The 15,908-nt window shown below is 39.4% G+C and overlaps 1 protein-coding gene across 1 annotated transcript in view; it reads left to right on the top strand.

Annotated features, from left to right (window-relative positions):
• sdk1b (sidekick cell adhesion molecule 1b) overlaps positions 1–15,908 on the top strand; it is a 226,628-nt gene that overhangs the window by 164,598 nt on the left and 46,122 nt on the right. The window contains exons 20-25 of the mRNA XM_077604254.1: positions 2,052–2,167; positions 7,414–7,609; positions 9,505–9,603; positions 11,495–11,686; positions 14,760–14,881; positions 14,970–15,082. Of these exons, the coding sequence (XP_077460380.1) occupies positions 2,052–2,167; positions 7,414–7,609; positions 9,505–9,603; positions 11,495–11,686; positions 14,760–14,881; positions 14,970–15,082 (838 nt within the window). The remainder of the gene's footprint in view (positions 1–2,051; positions 2,168–7,413; positions 7,610–9,504; positions 9,604–11,494; positions 11,687–14,759; positions 14,882–14,969; positions 15,083–15,908) is intronic.

Here is a 15,908-nt window from a genome sequence, read left to right on the forward strand (position 1 = left end):
ATGTGAAGTTCAATTTGTTGCTTTTCATTTGAAGTATTTTGTAATTAAAACCGGGCCATAAACCTGGTCGTCATTACCCAGAGCTGCAGACAGATTTATAGACTCAAAAGTGTGACTCATTAACGTGATTTTAAGGGCGTGGAGTTTGCGGATGAGTCACGTTCTGTTTTATGTGAAGTTAAGTTGTGTCCTAATAGTATTTCTCTCCTGCTGCTGCTCTCCAACACTCTGGCATACATGCATAGTGAGATTTCCCCAGAGGACAGAGTTTAGTCTTTTATCTGGAGCTGTGAGCTGCCAGGGTTAAGAAGCCGGGCCCCACGAGTGCACTCAGCATGGCAGGGGGGGAAGAGAGCATCTTTAGCATCAATTAATCTCCGTCTCAGTGGCTCTTTCGCTTCTTCACTCCCTCGTTCCTTTCTTCCTTTTTCTGCCTCCCCACCAATTTCTTCCACCAGCGTTTTATTCTACTCACTACTGTGGGCTCCTATATGTAATATAAAAGAGCATTCCCATCATATCAGCCATGTATTATGACTTTCCCCATTCAGAAATCATAAACCTCTTACCGTGTAATCATCGTAACGTTTTCAACATGCTCGTGTCATACGTCGCCTTCCACTGGACCGTCTTCCGCCTGAGCACTGTTGTACACTCCATTTAAGAAGAAATCGTTCTTAGCTGTACTAATACGACTTCCAGCTTTTTTGCTTTAAAATCAAATTGACAATAACTCATAGAGCATGAGCTGGCATTTGAATGTTATGTCTCCCCACGTGCCTACTTAATCACTGTCTGCTCAAAACATTTTTCTCTCAAAGCTTTCATTCAAATTGCAAATTATCACCAATTTTGCTTCGCTTTTTGGATTAGATTTTGATGGAATAAGTGCTTCTTTTTTTCTATATTTCATAGTTAAGTGCAATACACTGGTCATTAATTTTTGTTTGTGAATAACAGTTCTGCTGTAAACATAAAGCACACTTCTAGTCATATCGAAGGGATAATTTATAATTTTTCTGGCCAAACAATAATATTTGTAACCATCATAGTAGGGCACTCTTATTTAAATATACCAAAAGAAATCAAATTTGCGGCAAAAAAATTTTTAAACATTAATCCCCATGCTTCACTTTCATTCAATTAAACTAAAAAGTGCTTCAAGATTTGGCATAGTCCATTTATCTCGATTACTTGCTTCCATTTGGAGCTCAGTTAGGCAGATTCCTTTGTCGTATGCCAAACTCCCTATCCACTTTTAGCCATGGTTAACTGATACATTTTCACACATCTGGCTTACAGTTCCGAGTATTGGATTCAAATCCAGATTCCAGCTTTCTTTTGTGTTCATGCTTTGCTTGGGGGAGTGTTTCTCTGGATTTTATAACTTCACATTCCCAAAACATTTTTAGATCGATTCATTTGAGAATGTGTGTATATCATTGTTAAAGTTTGTGTGGGTGATTATTGTGTTTATCAACCAAAACTGTTGTCCAGAAGAACCATTTGCAACTTTTCTTTCACATTGATGAAACTGCCACAAAATTAAATGGCATGGTAAAAAAAGAAAAAAACTCACACATCTGGATACCTTCTTCTTAATGGGGCTCACCTGGAAGTAGATTATCAAATAAGGTGTAACTACATTAACACGTTTTGACCTAAAAACCTTTATGCCATTGGAACTGGACAGAAAGATTCCCTGCTGTCACTGAGTGGCCATCGTATATGATGATGTCTCTTTTAATGAGTCACCATTGGTCCTCATCAGCAATGCTGTTTTACATTACTCCTACTTCATTTGATCTTTTCCATGACAATGCTATGCAAAATAGATGAATGCAAAATTACCATATAATTCTAAATGAGAAGTATAATCCCTTTTTGCACTGACGTTGATCTTAACTTTTTGCAAATCAAACTGATTTCTCCATACATAGCAACAACCCTTTTTATTCACCTGTATACATTTATGCAGTGTATTTGTGATCTAACCCTGTCTTCTTAGTGAACTAAACCCAACTAAATCAGGTTTGTGTCTCTGTGTTTAGTTCCCACTGCTCCTCCACAAGGAGTAGAAGTTTTGGCTATTAACTCCACTACTATTCGCTTCACATGGAATTCACCACCTCAGCAGTTCATCAACGGCATCAACCAGGGATATAAGGTAAAACACACAGAGATAGGGTGAAATGCAAAAAAATAGTGATTGTATTAAAAGACAAGGCTGTAGCAGTAACTTTTTAATAATACTGTGGTTACAAGTATAACCCACTGCTTCCCTTTGGACCTGTATTTATGCGGGTCATCATTTTGTATGATTTATAAAATGTTTATCATTTCAAAGAAAGGTTATCTTCATCCATGTGATGCGAGTTTACAGCATGAAATATTGAGGGGTTTGCTTATTAGTCAATGCCCATTTTATAGTCACCTGTCCGCCCGAACCCTGTGCAATGAATAATTGAACATTTCTCTGGTTAAAATCTTGCTCTGGAGCATTTTGTGAGCTTGTGTCCAAATGCTTTTATAGGTGTGTTTTACTGAGGAAAATTTTTGCAGTGGAGTTTGCTATTCAAAATGTTGCTTCTGAAAGTAAAAGTTTTTTTGAAATTTCAGTTGAGTCGCGGTGTACCCAATTATGATGAGCAGTGTTCATTACATTTTATAATTTCGGACTAACCATTAATAAAACAGAGTTAAACATAATTTACATTGGGAATAACAATATTTGCTCTCATGAAGTTAATCTCCATTTAAATCATCTGGCTGTATCTGCTTGGAATGTGGGTTGAAATATGGCTTTGTTGATTGTTTAATTATTAATTGAAAAGGAAAGAAATACATTTGGCTCATAGTTCTGAGTATTGGATTCAAATCCAGATTCCAGCTTTCCTTTTTGTTCAGTAGTATTTCTCTGGATTTTACAACTTCACATTCCAAAAACATATTTTTTAGATCGATTCATTTAAGAATATGATTGTTAAAGTTTGTGTAGGTGGCCTGGTGCCGAGTGGTTAGTGCACCAGCCTCACATTTGTGGGGTCGATGGTTCGATCCCAGGTGAGTCCTCACTCTGCTTCGATTTGCTTCGATTTTCTCCGGGGTACTCTGGTTTCATCCCATAACCCCAAAACATGCTTGGCAGGCTGATTGAACACTATCTTGCCCCTAGGTGTTAGTGTGAGAATGAATGATTGTCCGTCTCCTCTTGCCCTGCTATTGGCTGGGCACCGATTCAGGGTGTCCCCCACCTGTTGCCCATAGGTGGCTGGGATAGGCTCCAGCACCCCCTGTAATCCTTGTGAGGATACGCGGTTTGGAAAATGAATGAATGAAAACGTTTTTGTACTCTGTAACTGGCTGACGACCTATTCGTGATTAATCTTGCATTTCACAAATAATGGAGATAGGTAGTTGTCAGTATTTTTATTTCATTTTATTATAGATTTGCCTGCAACAAAGTATAAGTTTGACTTTGCTATAAAAGAATGCTTTGCTATTAAAGAATGCTTTGCTCACATTTAGTTATGCAAACATTATTATTATCATGCTTGCTTGAAATGAAGTATAAACTTTTCTTCCTTACGATGGATGGTACATACTCTTTATAGTTTCTGTCCCTGTGAAGTGTGTCTTTGCCTTTATTTTTTTTTTTTGTGTGGGACACAGACTATGCTCACTTCACCTCCTGGAACAATTATAAACCTTATTTGGTTCAACAGATCCATATTACAGTGGGTATCCAATGCATGACACGTAGAGATGTGACAATCTAAAATATTCACATTTGATTGGCTGGACTAGTACTGGCATTTAAAAAATTCTGAATTTTTAATTGTGGCTTTTATTGTTGTTCTACTGCCTGATTGCACATAAAGAAAAACATCTTTTATGCTGGCAATTTCTCTCCATTGGACACATTTTAGACTATGTGATACCATCTGTTGTGCAGTCAACTCAACTATGATGTGCAGTTTCTTTTGTCCCTAATACAATCACAATTGGGAGGCGTGTGGATTTTAGCCTTTCATAGGTGAACTGAGCCTGTTAAAAATGGCAACACTAGAATTTCGATTCAGCACAGAACTTGCTTGTGGCCAGCACTCAGTAAATTGAACTCTCCTCCACGTTTCTAGTCCAGAGCAACATGTGACTAAGCAACAGTGGGAATGATCCATTTGGCACCCTGTTTAAACAAAAACAAAAAAAGGGAAGGGAAGGCTAACATCAGATTCTTGGGGTGCCAAATAAGCACTCTCTAACTGTGCCCAAAACTGTACTTTGCTGATAATAAACCACAATAGAAGGCCTTATCTCGTCACAGCAGGCTGCAGTGCTGCACCCTGAGGCGAGGAGAAAAGTGGCCATGAGAATGTACCGGGTGTCACCGGCGTTCTCCCTAAATAGAGGTCAGTGGTACATTTAATTTGGCGATTGTGGTCTTGCCATTGGGCTGCAAAAAAAACTGCTGCCCTTGGATCTATAATGTTGATTTGGTAAACAGCCTGCAACCCTCTCTTCCAAGCATTTTGTAGTTGTCATGCCAATTGTATCGAATCGATTCTTTCTCTAATGGTCTCTTTTGAGGAGTGTATTATGTGCCTGTAGATTGCTGTCTTAAGAACAAACTATAATGCCGGTCATGGGAAGTTGAGTCGCATCCACACTAGAAATCTAAAGCAGTGATCTGATCAGGGCTAGGAAAAAAATCGTTTTTCAGCCAAAAGTAATAATATTTCTTGCCCAGTAAATTAACTTCAATTTTTGAGCGCAGAATAAAACTAAAAAGAATTTTTGCCAGCCAAAAGCAATGATGGGAAATTAATTTTTGCATATCAGAAAGTCCAACTTCATTCTGAAACTCAACATATTTGTAAAAATATTTTGGGTTATTCGTTTTGGAAAAATTGCTATCTTGTACGGAACAACGCTACAATTCATGAACCTAATTTATCCTGAGTTATACTTTCAGGCAACTGACGCTTTTGAAAGAGTTTTGGCAAGAAAATGCCTGATATTGTTTGAAATTCATGAGCCCATCAACAAGTTTGTAATGTCCCGACCAATAATTAGCTCCTCAGCTATCATGCAGATCATGCGTTCAAGCGCAATACCTAATGCGTGCGCGGTGCGCCCACTCACAGTATTTGACCTTGAATGCTCGCTATGTGCGTGCAAGCGTGCAATGTGTCTTGGTGTTTGGGCACCCGCATGCCTTTGCAAATTTTTCGCGTGACACGGAAAATGGCCTAAGAAAGGGCAAAACAAGTGTTGTAATTATTTTTGGTTTTGACGAGCAATAATTGATCATTTTTCATATTTACTGCTAAACTAATTTATATTACAAAAGTAAGCAATACATTATTTTTCAACAATTAATTGCAATTAATTTTCTACCAATAATTGTTTTCCAAGCCATGATCCCGATCATTTTGAAGGCTACAGAAAGATACCCATATTCTCTTTTAAGTACAATGTGTTATCTAGGCATTTTAACACCATTTGTTTCAAGGGTCATGAGGGAGCTGGACCCTATGCCTCTTAAAATTTCAATGAGAAGCACCATCTACTTCGGAGAGAAGTGAGGAAAAGAATCAATCATGGAACATTGTGAAAACCCTCACAACTAACTATTTGTAATCACTCACTATGTTACATTGTTTAAAATATGTGACATTCATTCATCTTATGGGTCGATTATCTGCAAGAGTGTCACATAGTTCAGGGAGGAGCCAAACATTTGGCAGCTGAGCAAACATACGTACACACACGTGTGTAAACTTAAATCACTTTATGTTTGGTGAACTATCGATCCAACCACGATTGCCTTTGATGACTTTTCATAATTTTCTTAAAATATGTGAGCCATTTGCTGTCAAACTGGGCAATAGCACTACTCGTGAAAACTAACAGCGCCCGCTTCTTCTTTTAACTCAAACCGAGAATAACTTTTTTGGGGCACATGACAGAATATATGGGAAAAGCAGCAAAACAGAACGATGGAAGGCCAGCAAAGTGTTAGAAGAAAAAGGGACAGCAACTCTATCACACTAATCATAAATAAAATAAAGGATCCTAAAAGTTTATTTATGTTTTGCTGTGGAGCCAGAGACTACATTTTTCCATTGAGCTAGTTTGTAACCCTTTCGTATGTAGGCGTTCCCAAGTAGAGGTACCACTTATTCATAGACAACTGACTAGTGACCTGTTGTGTGAGCTTGTGTGTATTGCGTGATGCACCTGCGTGGTGGCTGTTTGGTTTGGTTTGTTTATATTCCTGTTCTATAATAAAATTGTATCCATTTCTTTTTTTATATAATAAATTGCATTTCCAATTTATTTTGACACGGAAAATTGATTTGAAAAATGAGTAAATGGAGTTACGACCTTAGTCTCAGAACAAATTCAACTCTTAAGCCTAAGGTACCACTGTGTTTGTTATTTTTCATACTTTCGGCCATGAAAAAAGAGATGATCAATTGACATTTTAGATTAAAGCTGTCCACACGCTGGCGGCTGCAGACTTGGTAGCTCATAATTAATAATTTGCCTTTCAAAGAGGCTGCTTAAAGAAAGCCATGCTGCATAAAGATGGAATCTAATAGTGCTGTGTATCCTGGGGGGAGCTTGCAAGGAACCCCTGCCAATTATTCATTGCACATGCTAGTTTTGCCTTATCACTACAGTTTGCTCATGTAATCGTTGATCGTTTACACCTGCAAAGTGTAATTAAGCTATCTCAACACACTGTGAACACAATGCATTGCACCTCAGAAGCGATTACTCACTTTTTTGATTTGCTCTACCGCTGGCAGTACAACGACAAATGTAAATTTGCAGCCAGCAGCAATATGGGATTAATGCATCATTTATATTTCCATTAGAATGCTATTTTCACACGAGGTAGAGATCGACCTACTCGCTAATTCACTGTCCGTAAAGAGATCCGATTCGACAGGTGGAGCTACCAGGCCGGAAATTTAAACGTAAAAAAACAGATCTCTGGCACAATGTATCCAGCACCATATACACTTTGCCATAAAATGTATGATTGTGTTTTTAGGATCACCACACTTATAATGGAAATTACAACCCAAGGAACATTCGTCCATTTCTAATTTATTCTTTTTTTCATTCATAGATAATAATAAAAGAGGTCATATTGTTCTAATTCTGTTTTAATGATCAGTTTGGAGTAGTTCATTAGTCTGTGTTGTTCTGTTATGTTCTCTTAAGACTTTAAATAGTCCTTAAATATAAATGTGCCGTAATGAGCATAAGCACTGTTGGGAGAAAAAAAAAGTTGGAATTTATTGACAACCTCAGGGGTTGACTGGGAATTCTTTAGAGACTGATGGCAGTATAGATGAACTTGAAATATTAACTGTTGTTTCACTTTCTCTGCTCTAGTTGCTAGTTTGGCCAGAACAAGATCCTGAGGTTGTCACTGTGGTAACCATTACCCCTGACTACCCCAGCTCGCGCCACACAGGCCTGGTGAGCGGACTGAAGAAATTCACCTGGTATTTTAGCTCGATCCTATGCTTCACAACACCTGGAGACGGACCACGCAGCCCGCCGACACTGCTCCAAACACATGAGGACAGTGAGTGTACACACTTAGTAACATCCGACAGCATTAAGCCCCAGCTCTTTTTATTTAAAAAAAGGCATCTGCATAGATATTAACATAGATGGTGTTCTGTATTTCTGTTTACATCTGCAAGTAGCCCAAGCCACTTGCTTTTTTGGCAAAGTGTCAATAATTTCCCTTCACCAGATTAATGTTGTTTGTGACATTGTCATAATGGTCAGAGCATAAAAATAGGCACATTTTCCAATAATGAACCTTAAATGTTAAGGTTGGGTATCGAAACACTATATATATGATGAACTGATTCTGAAGCAACCACTTTCATTTTGGTGCCTAAGCATACATATGCTCTGATTGTTTGCCTACATTTCTTGTGCTGCAATTCTGACCATTAACAAGTATCAGTTCAAGAACTGTTTGAACACCGGAACCATTTAACAAAGTACAGTTAAAGATAAAAAATAAAAATAAACATTTGGAGAAAGACAAAATCGTCATTAGGCATGTGTTTGTACTTGACCACTCTGTTTGAATTTTACATGATGGGTTAATTAGACCTAGGCGATATGACAAAAATTGTTATCAGAATAAAAAAATATATCAGTCTATTGATAATTGTCACGATAAGTATTAGATCATTTTTCAAATTGACACATTAATCATTCATTTGTTTGAGAAAATAGAAGATTTATGACTATGAGCCATGTTTGCCATGCTGCGACATACTCACGCCTCAACTTGAATGGCACATTTTTTCGATGTTTTTTTCAAATGTTTTTTATGAATACTTTTTGGAACCTTGCAATCCATTGAATTCGCAAAACGTGAACCATAAAGTAACGAGGGATCACTTCACTGGCTCACACAGTGACGAAAAGTATATCAACATACATAACTGCTGAGCTTTGTCGGTGGCCTCGAAAAAAATGTAGACCGCGTAGGGTTGACTCCTTGTAAATTAGATACTGAGCAAAGAAAATTTGAACACAACTACTCTAGAGTGCTATTTGATTAGCGTGCTACACAACACCTTGGTCATTTTTTAGCACTGAAATAGATTTGCATTTCCCTTTTTGTCTTTTGTGCAATGCTGATGTAAGATTTGATTTCATTTCACTTGTGAGTGCACACAGGATAGATTAAACTTTGAAATTCAAGGTGCCACTTATTTATACATGTGCTTTCAGGCATGCAATGACTTATAGCCAATTGGTCAGCGGATAAACACAATGCCCACCACTTGGCATCGCAAATAGCGACACACGCGGGTGCACTGACAAGTAAACACAATAGCCGACAGCAAGCGGGCAAGCCATTATGGGAGAGCAGCAATTATTGAGTATTGAGTGGGGGGTGCTATATGAAGCCATGTGCACATACACACTGGCTGTATGCATAGACACACACAATCACACACATAAATGGACATAAATGCTGATGGCCATTGATCGGGTCCTCGGTGTGTTGCAGTGTTAACGGGGAGTGTAATTCTTACTTGATGATGGCTTTTGTGTAAAGGGGTGTGTGTGAGTGCATGTGTGTACATGTTATTGAATGTCTCAGCTGAATAACTTAATCGCCCTGCTGGGAGAGGGGCTTAAAGAACCATAGATGAGATGAGAAATGGCAGGCATGTGGATGTGTGTGTGAAGGGGGGGATTGGTTGGAACCTACTCTTTGTGCTTTGTACTCATCACTACTCAAGTGTAAATATTGTTTGACAGTACAATTTTCTATTTTACTAAGGTGTTGAATCCAAAAAAAAAAATTTTTTCAAAGACAGCTGTGAGGCTTGATTATACTGTTAATGTCAGTATTATTTATACGTTAAACAGGTTGTTCCTCCTATCTCTAAATGATTTTTATTGTATTATGTCCAATACCTTGTCATGCCTTTCTACTTACAGTACCTGGACCTGTTCGTCATTTGAGTTTTACCAAAATCTTGGACACGTCCATGGAAGTCAGTTGGGAAGAGCCTGAAGAAAAGAATGGCATTGTTATTGGTAAGTAGATTAATGCTAATAAAAATGCACCTTAATGATGGGACCATTAGTTAGCAGAAATGATCAGTTGCGCCAAAGAAAATAATCCCAAGTAATTCAAATAATCTCTCTTCATTGTATTCATTCATTTTCTGAACCACTTATCCTGAAGGTTGCGGGTGGTGCTGGAGCATATCCCAGCTAACAACTGGCACCAAGCAGGGGACACCCTGAATCGGTGGCCAGCCAATCACAGGGCATAAGGAGACGAACAACCATTCAAACTCATTCATACCTACGGGCAATTTAAAGTGTTCAATCCTATTACCCTGCATGTTTATGGAATGTGGGAGGAAACCGGAGTACCCAAAGAGAACACATACAAACCCAGAGAGAACATGCAAACTCCTCACAGTGAGGATTGACCTGGGATCGAACCCTCAACCCCAGAACTGTGAGGTCGACACACTAACCACTCAGGCTTATTTTTATATTTTATACTTTGACATTTATACAGCCAAATAATTGTTTCCTTAAACTATCACCAATCATTTTCCATAGCGCTTATCCTCACAAGGGTTGCAAGTTCCGTCAATGAAAAGTCTTAATTTTTGACAGCAAGTCAGTTGATTAGAACAATATCATTTTTCGAGTGAGATACTTATAAGAACTTTTTGGTGTCGTGTGATTTTTGTAAATTGTATGCCTTTGCTCAAAAGTTGGGAATCAATGATGCAAAGCATACCCTTCTTATAATAGGCCGGATGTCACAAGGGATGTCATATCTCTGAAACCCCAATTCTGCTCTACTCTGGGTTGCCTTATCAAACAGGCTGAGGTGTGCTGAAGCCCAGGGACCTAGAGTTGGAAAGGGTCTATCAGGGGCGCACGAGTGGTTCTCCGCTTACGCCAAATAATTTAATTTGCTCCGTTGAGATTCTGTCACGTTTCTCCTTTGTGTCTCCGGTGGAGGGTTCTCTGCCTGAGTTGCCTAGAAACGCAGCATAACCACTCAACAGAGAGATGCAGGTAGTTATAGAGGAAATCAGTTTTTTTTCTTTACTCCACGATAAGCTGTGCCTTTATTAACAGCCGTGTTATCAGCTATCAATATCACCCCCAAAATCCGGTTAGCTACAGTATCTTGTTTGCTACCCATTCCCTTCCCTCATATCGCCTGCCAAGCAAACACTTTCCATAGGCTGAAATTGTCAAATGCACACACATAACTATCTTTATCGCTGAGTTATGACCATAGTATTTCGTACGTACATGTACATGACCTTAAAATGGAGTAGTGAAAATACACTACCTAACTTTATCTTTCAGTGTGGACCATGTATTGTAAACTTCTCTTCATGGGACACGACTTCCCTTTGGCAGCAATGGTGTAACAGACATTGTAGCTGCCAAAATCCCCTAGCACTTACAATATTGTGTAATTTCTTTGTTGGAATGGTAGAGAAATTCCAACCCAACCCTTCCAATCAACCTTCCAGACACCAGTAAGAACAGTGTAATGACAGAAGGTTGCACTCTCACTTCTGTATTTGTCTTAGTTGCACAACAGTGTAAGAGGCTTTATTTAATCAAGTTCACCTCACACATTATTCTTTTATCCTCTACCTTCTTTTCCTCCTGCGCCCTGTGAACAGGGGGATTTTTGAGAGACTGCACATCCTCCCCTGGGTTTGACACAAACACAGGATTTTTTTTCCACACGTGTTTGAAGTTGTCGTGGTGTGATGCATGATTGTAAAGATGTGATCAGACAGAGACCAAATCAAACTTTAGTTACACCTCTATGCAGTCCAGCATTTTTGTTTCTACTTTGCCCCATTCGTATGCCGATATGTGAACTCGTGCATCTGGTGTACAAGTGTCCATTTTAATCTCTGCATGCATCCTTCAGGCTACATGCTGTGGTGGGAGGTGTCTGGCGTGCAATCCAGACGTGACGAACGAGCCCTTTCCAATTCCACACTGCAATACCAGCTCACGGGCCTCACCTCCACCACTACTTACATTCTGAAGGTTGCCGCCCTTACTGCTGCCGGGCGAGGCATGGTCACATCCTTCAACATATCCACGGGCGTCCCTCCAGGTACTACCAAAAATGATTGAACACTGCCATAAATAAAATACCTATATACTGTGAATGTCTTTAGATTTGTCAGTCATAGCTACTTCTGACTTCTTAGTGCATGACCCTATGGAGAACAAAAACATTATTTCATTCACTTTTTTAACTGCTTATCCTCACAAGGGTCGCAGGAACAAAAACATTTTCAGCATAATTAAATTTATTTATCTATTTATTTTCAATTTAATGTCATAATATATGGTTTACCTTCTGGAAACGCCCGACTGCGCATGAGTCAAACCATCACACAGAAATGCTGATTTTTAGCTTCTCAGAGTGAACTTTGCAATTTTTCTTCACTGTGCCTGGTGAGCTACTTTGATTACACTTGTTCAGATCATCAGCAGTCATTCTACAAGCGACTCTAAATGTGTGTGGCTGGACAGGCAAGAGGTCAGAAAAAAATAATGTAGAAAAGCATAATGAGGAACGACAATGTGTCTGTCCTAAAGGCATTGAGATTTTAAAAATGAGAGCGAAGAGTGAGCAAGTGAAACCTGGCTCTTCTGGATTTGTGTGTACGTGCGTAGCTGCACTTTGTGATGACTTATTCATAAATAAAGAAGGAAAATTCTGAGAAAAATTAATGCCGACAGTTCTCTGATTCACAGGATATTCATTAAATAATGAAAGGAAAACAAGTCAAAGAAAGGCAGGGGCCAAAGTATTAAATATGTTCAAACGAAGCAAAGGAATGAACAGAGAGAGTTGGAATTCCTCGATTCTTATCTTCTTTCTCTATTCATGTATTCATGAAGTTCAGTGCTTTTGATCATTCGATCACAGCCACTCGCCTGGTGTCAACATCATCATCACAATAGCATCTTAAAGTTGTCCTTTTGTCGCACACGTGCACAGACCACCAATCCACTTATAACACTAGGAACTCCTTTCTATATTCTGTTAGGTCTTTCAATACTTGTCCGTCAGACAAGTTCTTTAATATATATACTATTGTATTCTCATTTGTATTCTGCTACGTTGGCTAAAATATGATGCTGCAGCAGAATTTTACAGATCAGAGCTCATCACGCGAAATTACTCAGAGCATCCCCATATATCAAGTATTCACTCAACATACTTTCAAGTGCTCGCCCTTTTTGAGTTTGAGTGAGGGGATCCAGGGCAAAATGGAATGAGAATTTTTTTCCCCCCACTTTTGCCTGTTGACATTTTATGAACAGAAACAAGCTTGTACATACATTACTAGTGTTCTGCCTGCCAGGCATGTTTCCAGTGACTGTCACTAGAGAAGCAAGTGAAATTTTAATCTATCCTTGTAGTTGTAAAAGTTAAAGTGGATCATTGAATTGTAATGTATTCTGGCTAATACCTGGCAAAAAACATTAATAGTCACTGCGCAGGCCTATGAACTAAATAACCCATGCAATTACCAACTCGCTGCAAATTCTCTTGTACAAATTGTACATTGTGGTCACTGGCCATAACATTTAGTGCAGCTAGCTGCATTTAATGATATCTGGCACAAGAGCTGTAAAGATAATGCAAGAGATGCAGTAATTTAACAATACATAGTTAGTTTTTGACTAATACACTAGCTCTCTATAAATTGTCAGTTCCATTTGTTAAAAAAAATGTGTCTTTCCTTGCGTGTCACCCTTTTCTTTTTTGTGGGACATTCTGTCTGTATAACCAACCAGTACAGTACAATACAAAAAAAATGTTGGAATACAAGGGTTGCCTTTGGAATCACGTGGTGGAAGCTGTTTTCAAAAATCCATTAGTAGAGTTCTCAGCTCTCTGATGGCAACAAAATACTTGATGATGCCAATGGCTCCCTTTTTGTTTCTTCTGTGGAGATGGAGCAATTAATGAGGGTCAAATATGATTAACGAGGCTCTCTGCCGGTACTTCCCTGGCCACTAATGAACTAATATTGCAATGCATCTTTAATTCATTTATCTTCTCTGTATTATATTCTGGGGAGGCCCTGTGGCTGAGTGGTTAGCGCGTCAGCCTCACAGTTCTGGGTACTCGGACGTTTGGTCGCCCGGACGTTTGGTCGCCCGGACGTTTGGTCGCCCGGACGTTTGGTCACCGGACGTTTGACAACATGACAGAGAGTTTACTGTTGAAACCAGCTCTCAAGATTATATTCATGAGAGAGAGTTTAATATCTAAATATCTACTGTTGAAACCAGCTCTCAAAATTATATTCACCCGGGGGACCAAACGTCCGGCGACCAAACGTCCGGGCGACCAAACGTCCGGGCGACCAAACGTCCGGGCGATCAAACGTCCGGGCGACCAAACGTCCGGGCGACCAAACGTCCGGGCGACCAAACGTCCGGCGACCAAACGTCCGGCGACCAAACGTCCGGTCACGCAGTTCTGGGGTAACTGGAGAAAACGCACGCATGCTCAAGCAGAACATGCAAACTCCACACAGGAAGGTCGGAACCCACCGGGAAATGAACCCTTGATCAAAGAACTATGACGCAAAAGTGTTAACCACTCTTTCCCCTGGCCACTTGGTTATTATTGTTTTTTTTTTTATTTTTTAGTTTAATTTTGTATTGCCCAGCAACTTTTGTTAGGAACTAACTCTTTCCTTTAAAAAAAAGTAATTTTTCCCACAGAAAACAGAACAGGTCTTTTTGAACACTCTAAATTGCGTGTATGTATGAGTGTGAGCGTGAATGGTTGTCTGTCCCCTTGTGGCCTGTGATTGGCTGGCCACCAATTCAGGGTGGTTCACGAAGTCAGCTGCAAAATCTCCAGCACCCGGTTAACCTTGTGAGGATAGCGGTTCAGAAAATGAATGACTTAACTAGCATCACAATGTTTTTGGTTGTTTTTTATGTGAAATAATTAAGTGGCAATTTATTTGATTCCAACAGCAAATAATGATTTTATAGATGAGGGCTATAAATTAACAGTGTGGTTAAGAAGGGCATTAGCGACTGCATTAGGTATTGCGGGAGGTCAATCATGAAAACCAATCGTGCAAGAATTTGCTTTTTACTTAATTTGGAGTGATTTCTTTTTTAATCGCTTTCCATGTGTTCTGTAGAACTTCCAGGTGCACCCTCAAACTTAGTCATCACCAACATCAGCCCTCGGACCGTGACCTTACGCTTCCGACCAGGGCCTGACGGAAAGACACCTATTTCTCGATGGATTGTCGAAGGCCAGGTATACACGTTCATCACAACAGTCACACAAAAGCCTGGTCGTCCTTAGAGAGCCCATCCCACAATTACATCTCTTTGGTTCTCCCTAGGTGGTTAAGCAGGACGCCAGTGAAGATGCATGGAGGGTAGTTTACCAACTGGACAACCAGGCAGGCGCTAATAGTCTGGAGATACCCAACCTCACTCCCTTCACGCAGTATAGGTAATCGGGAAACACACACACACACACACAACACGTCTAAAATAGTAGAAAAGTATTTATAAATACTGTACACTCACACGTCGGCTCTCTGGCAGTTTTTGCTGTATTGCAAGCCTCGGGTGAAGTCAGATAAATCACAAAGACAGTTCGATATGAGACTATTTTTGTTTGTCAGCACCTTACAGCTGCTGCATGCAGATCCTCATTACCCTTTTGCAAATAGTGGGGATGCGAGTAAGGTGGGGAGAGAGGAAGAAGTGGCTGGGAGGCAAAAGGAGATGAGCAAAAAGAGAACAGAGTCCATTACAAAATAGACACAGGTTCAAGCAGGCAAAGAAGTACAGTCAAAACACTTTGCTAACTCCAATTTTTTTAGGGTTACTTTTTTCCCATTAAACATCAGAGAATAATAATAATAATAATAATCGGACATAGGCCCTGTCGTCATCATCAACAACAAAAGCCTAATTGTCATCACACCCAGAAACTGCGTATGACGAAATTGGTAGTGCTTCTCTATAAGGCGCGTTTTCTCGGCAAAAGACCCAAATAAGTGATAATTTTGGACTCGTAATTTGGCATTCTGCCGTAAATCTATAACCTATAATTACTATAGTAATGGACTTAAGTAATGTTTTAACTGCCATGCAAATGTAGAAATAATATAAGTTAATTAGTTGTAAAAGCATTTTAACAATAGAGCTTTGCTTTTATAAGAGGTCACAATAATCAGAAGTGTTTGTATAGCAAGTACCAAGTAGTAGAACCGTGAATTTAAAGTTACAACATGTATTTCAGGTCTTTTATGTATTTTAGATGTATTTAA

The sequence above is a fragment of the Stigmatopora argus genome, chromosome 7 (genome assembly GCF_051989625.1).
Source record: "Stigmatopora argus isolate UIUO_Sarg chromosome 7, RoL_Sarg_1.0, whole genome shotgun sequence".
NCBI classification, from domain to species: domain Eukaryota; kingdom Metazoa; phylum Chordata; class Actinopteri; order Syngnathiformes; family Syngnathidae; genus Stigmatopora; species Stigmatopora argus.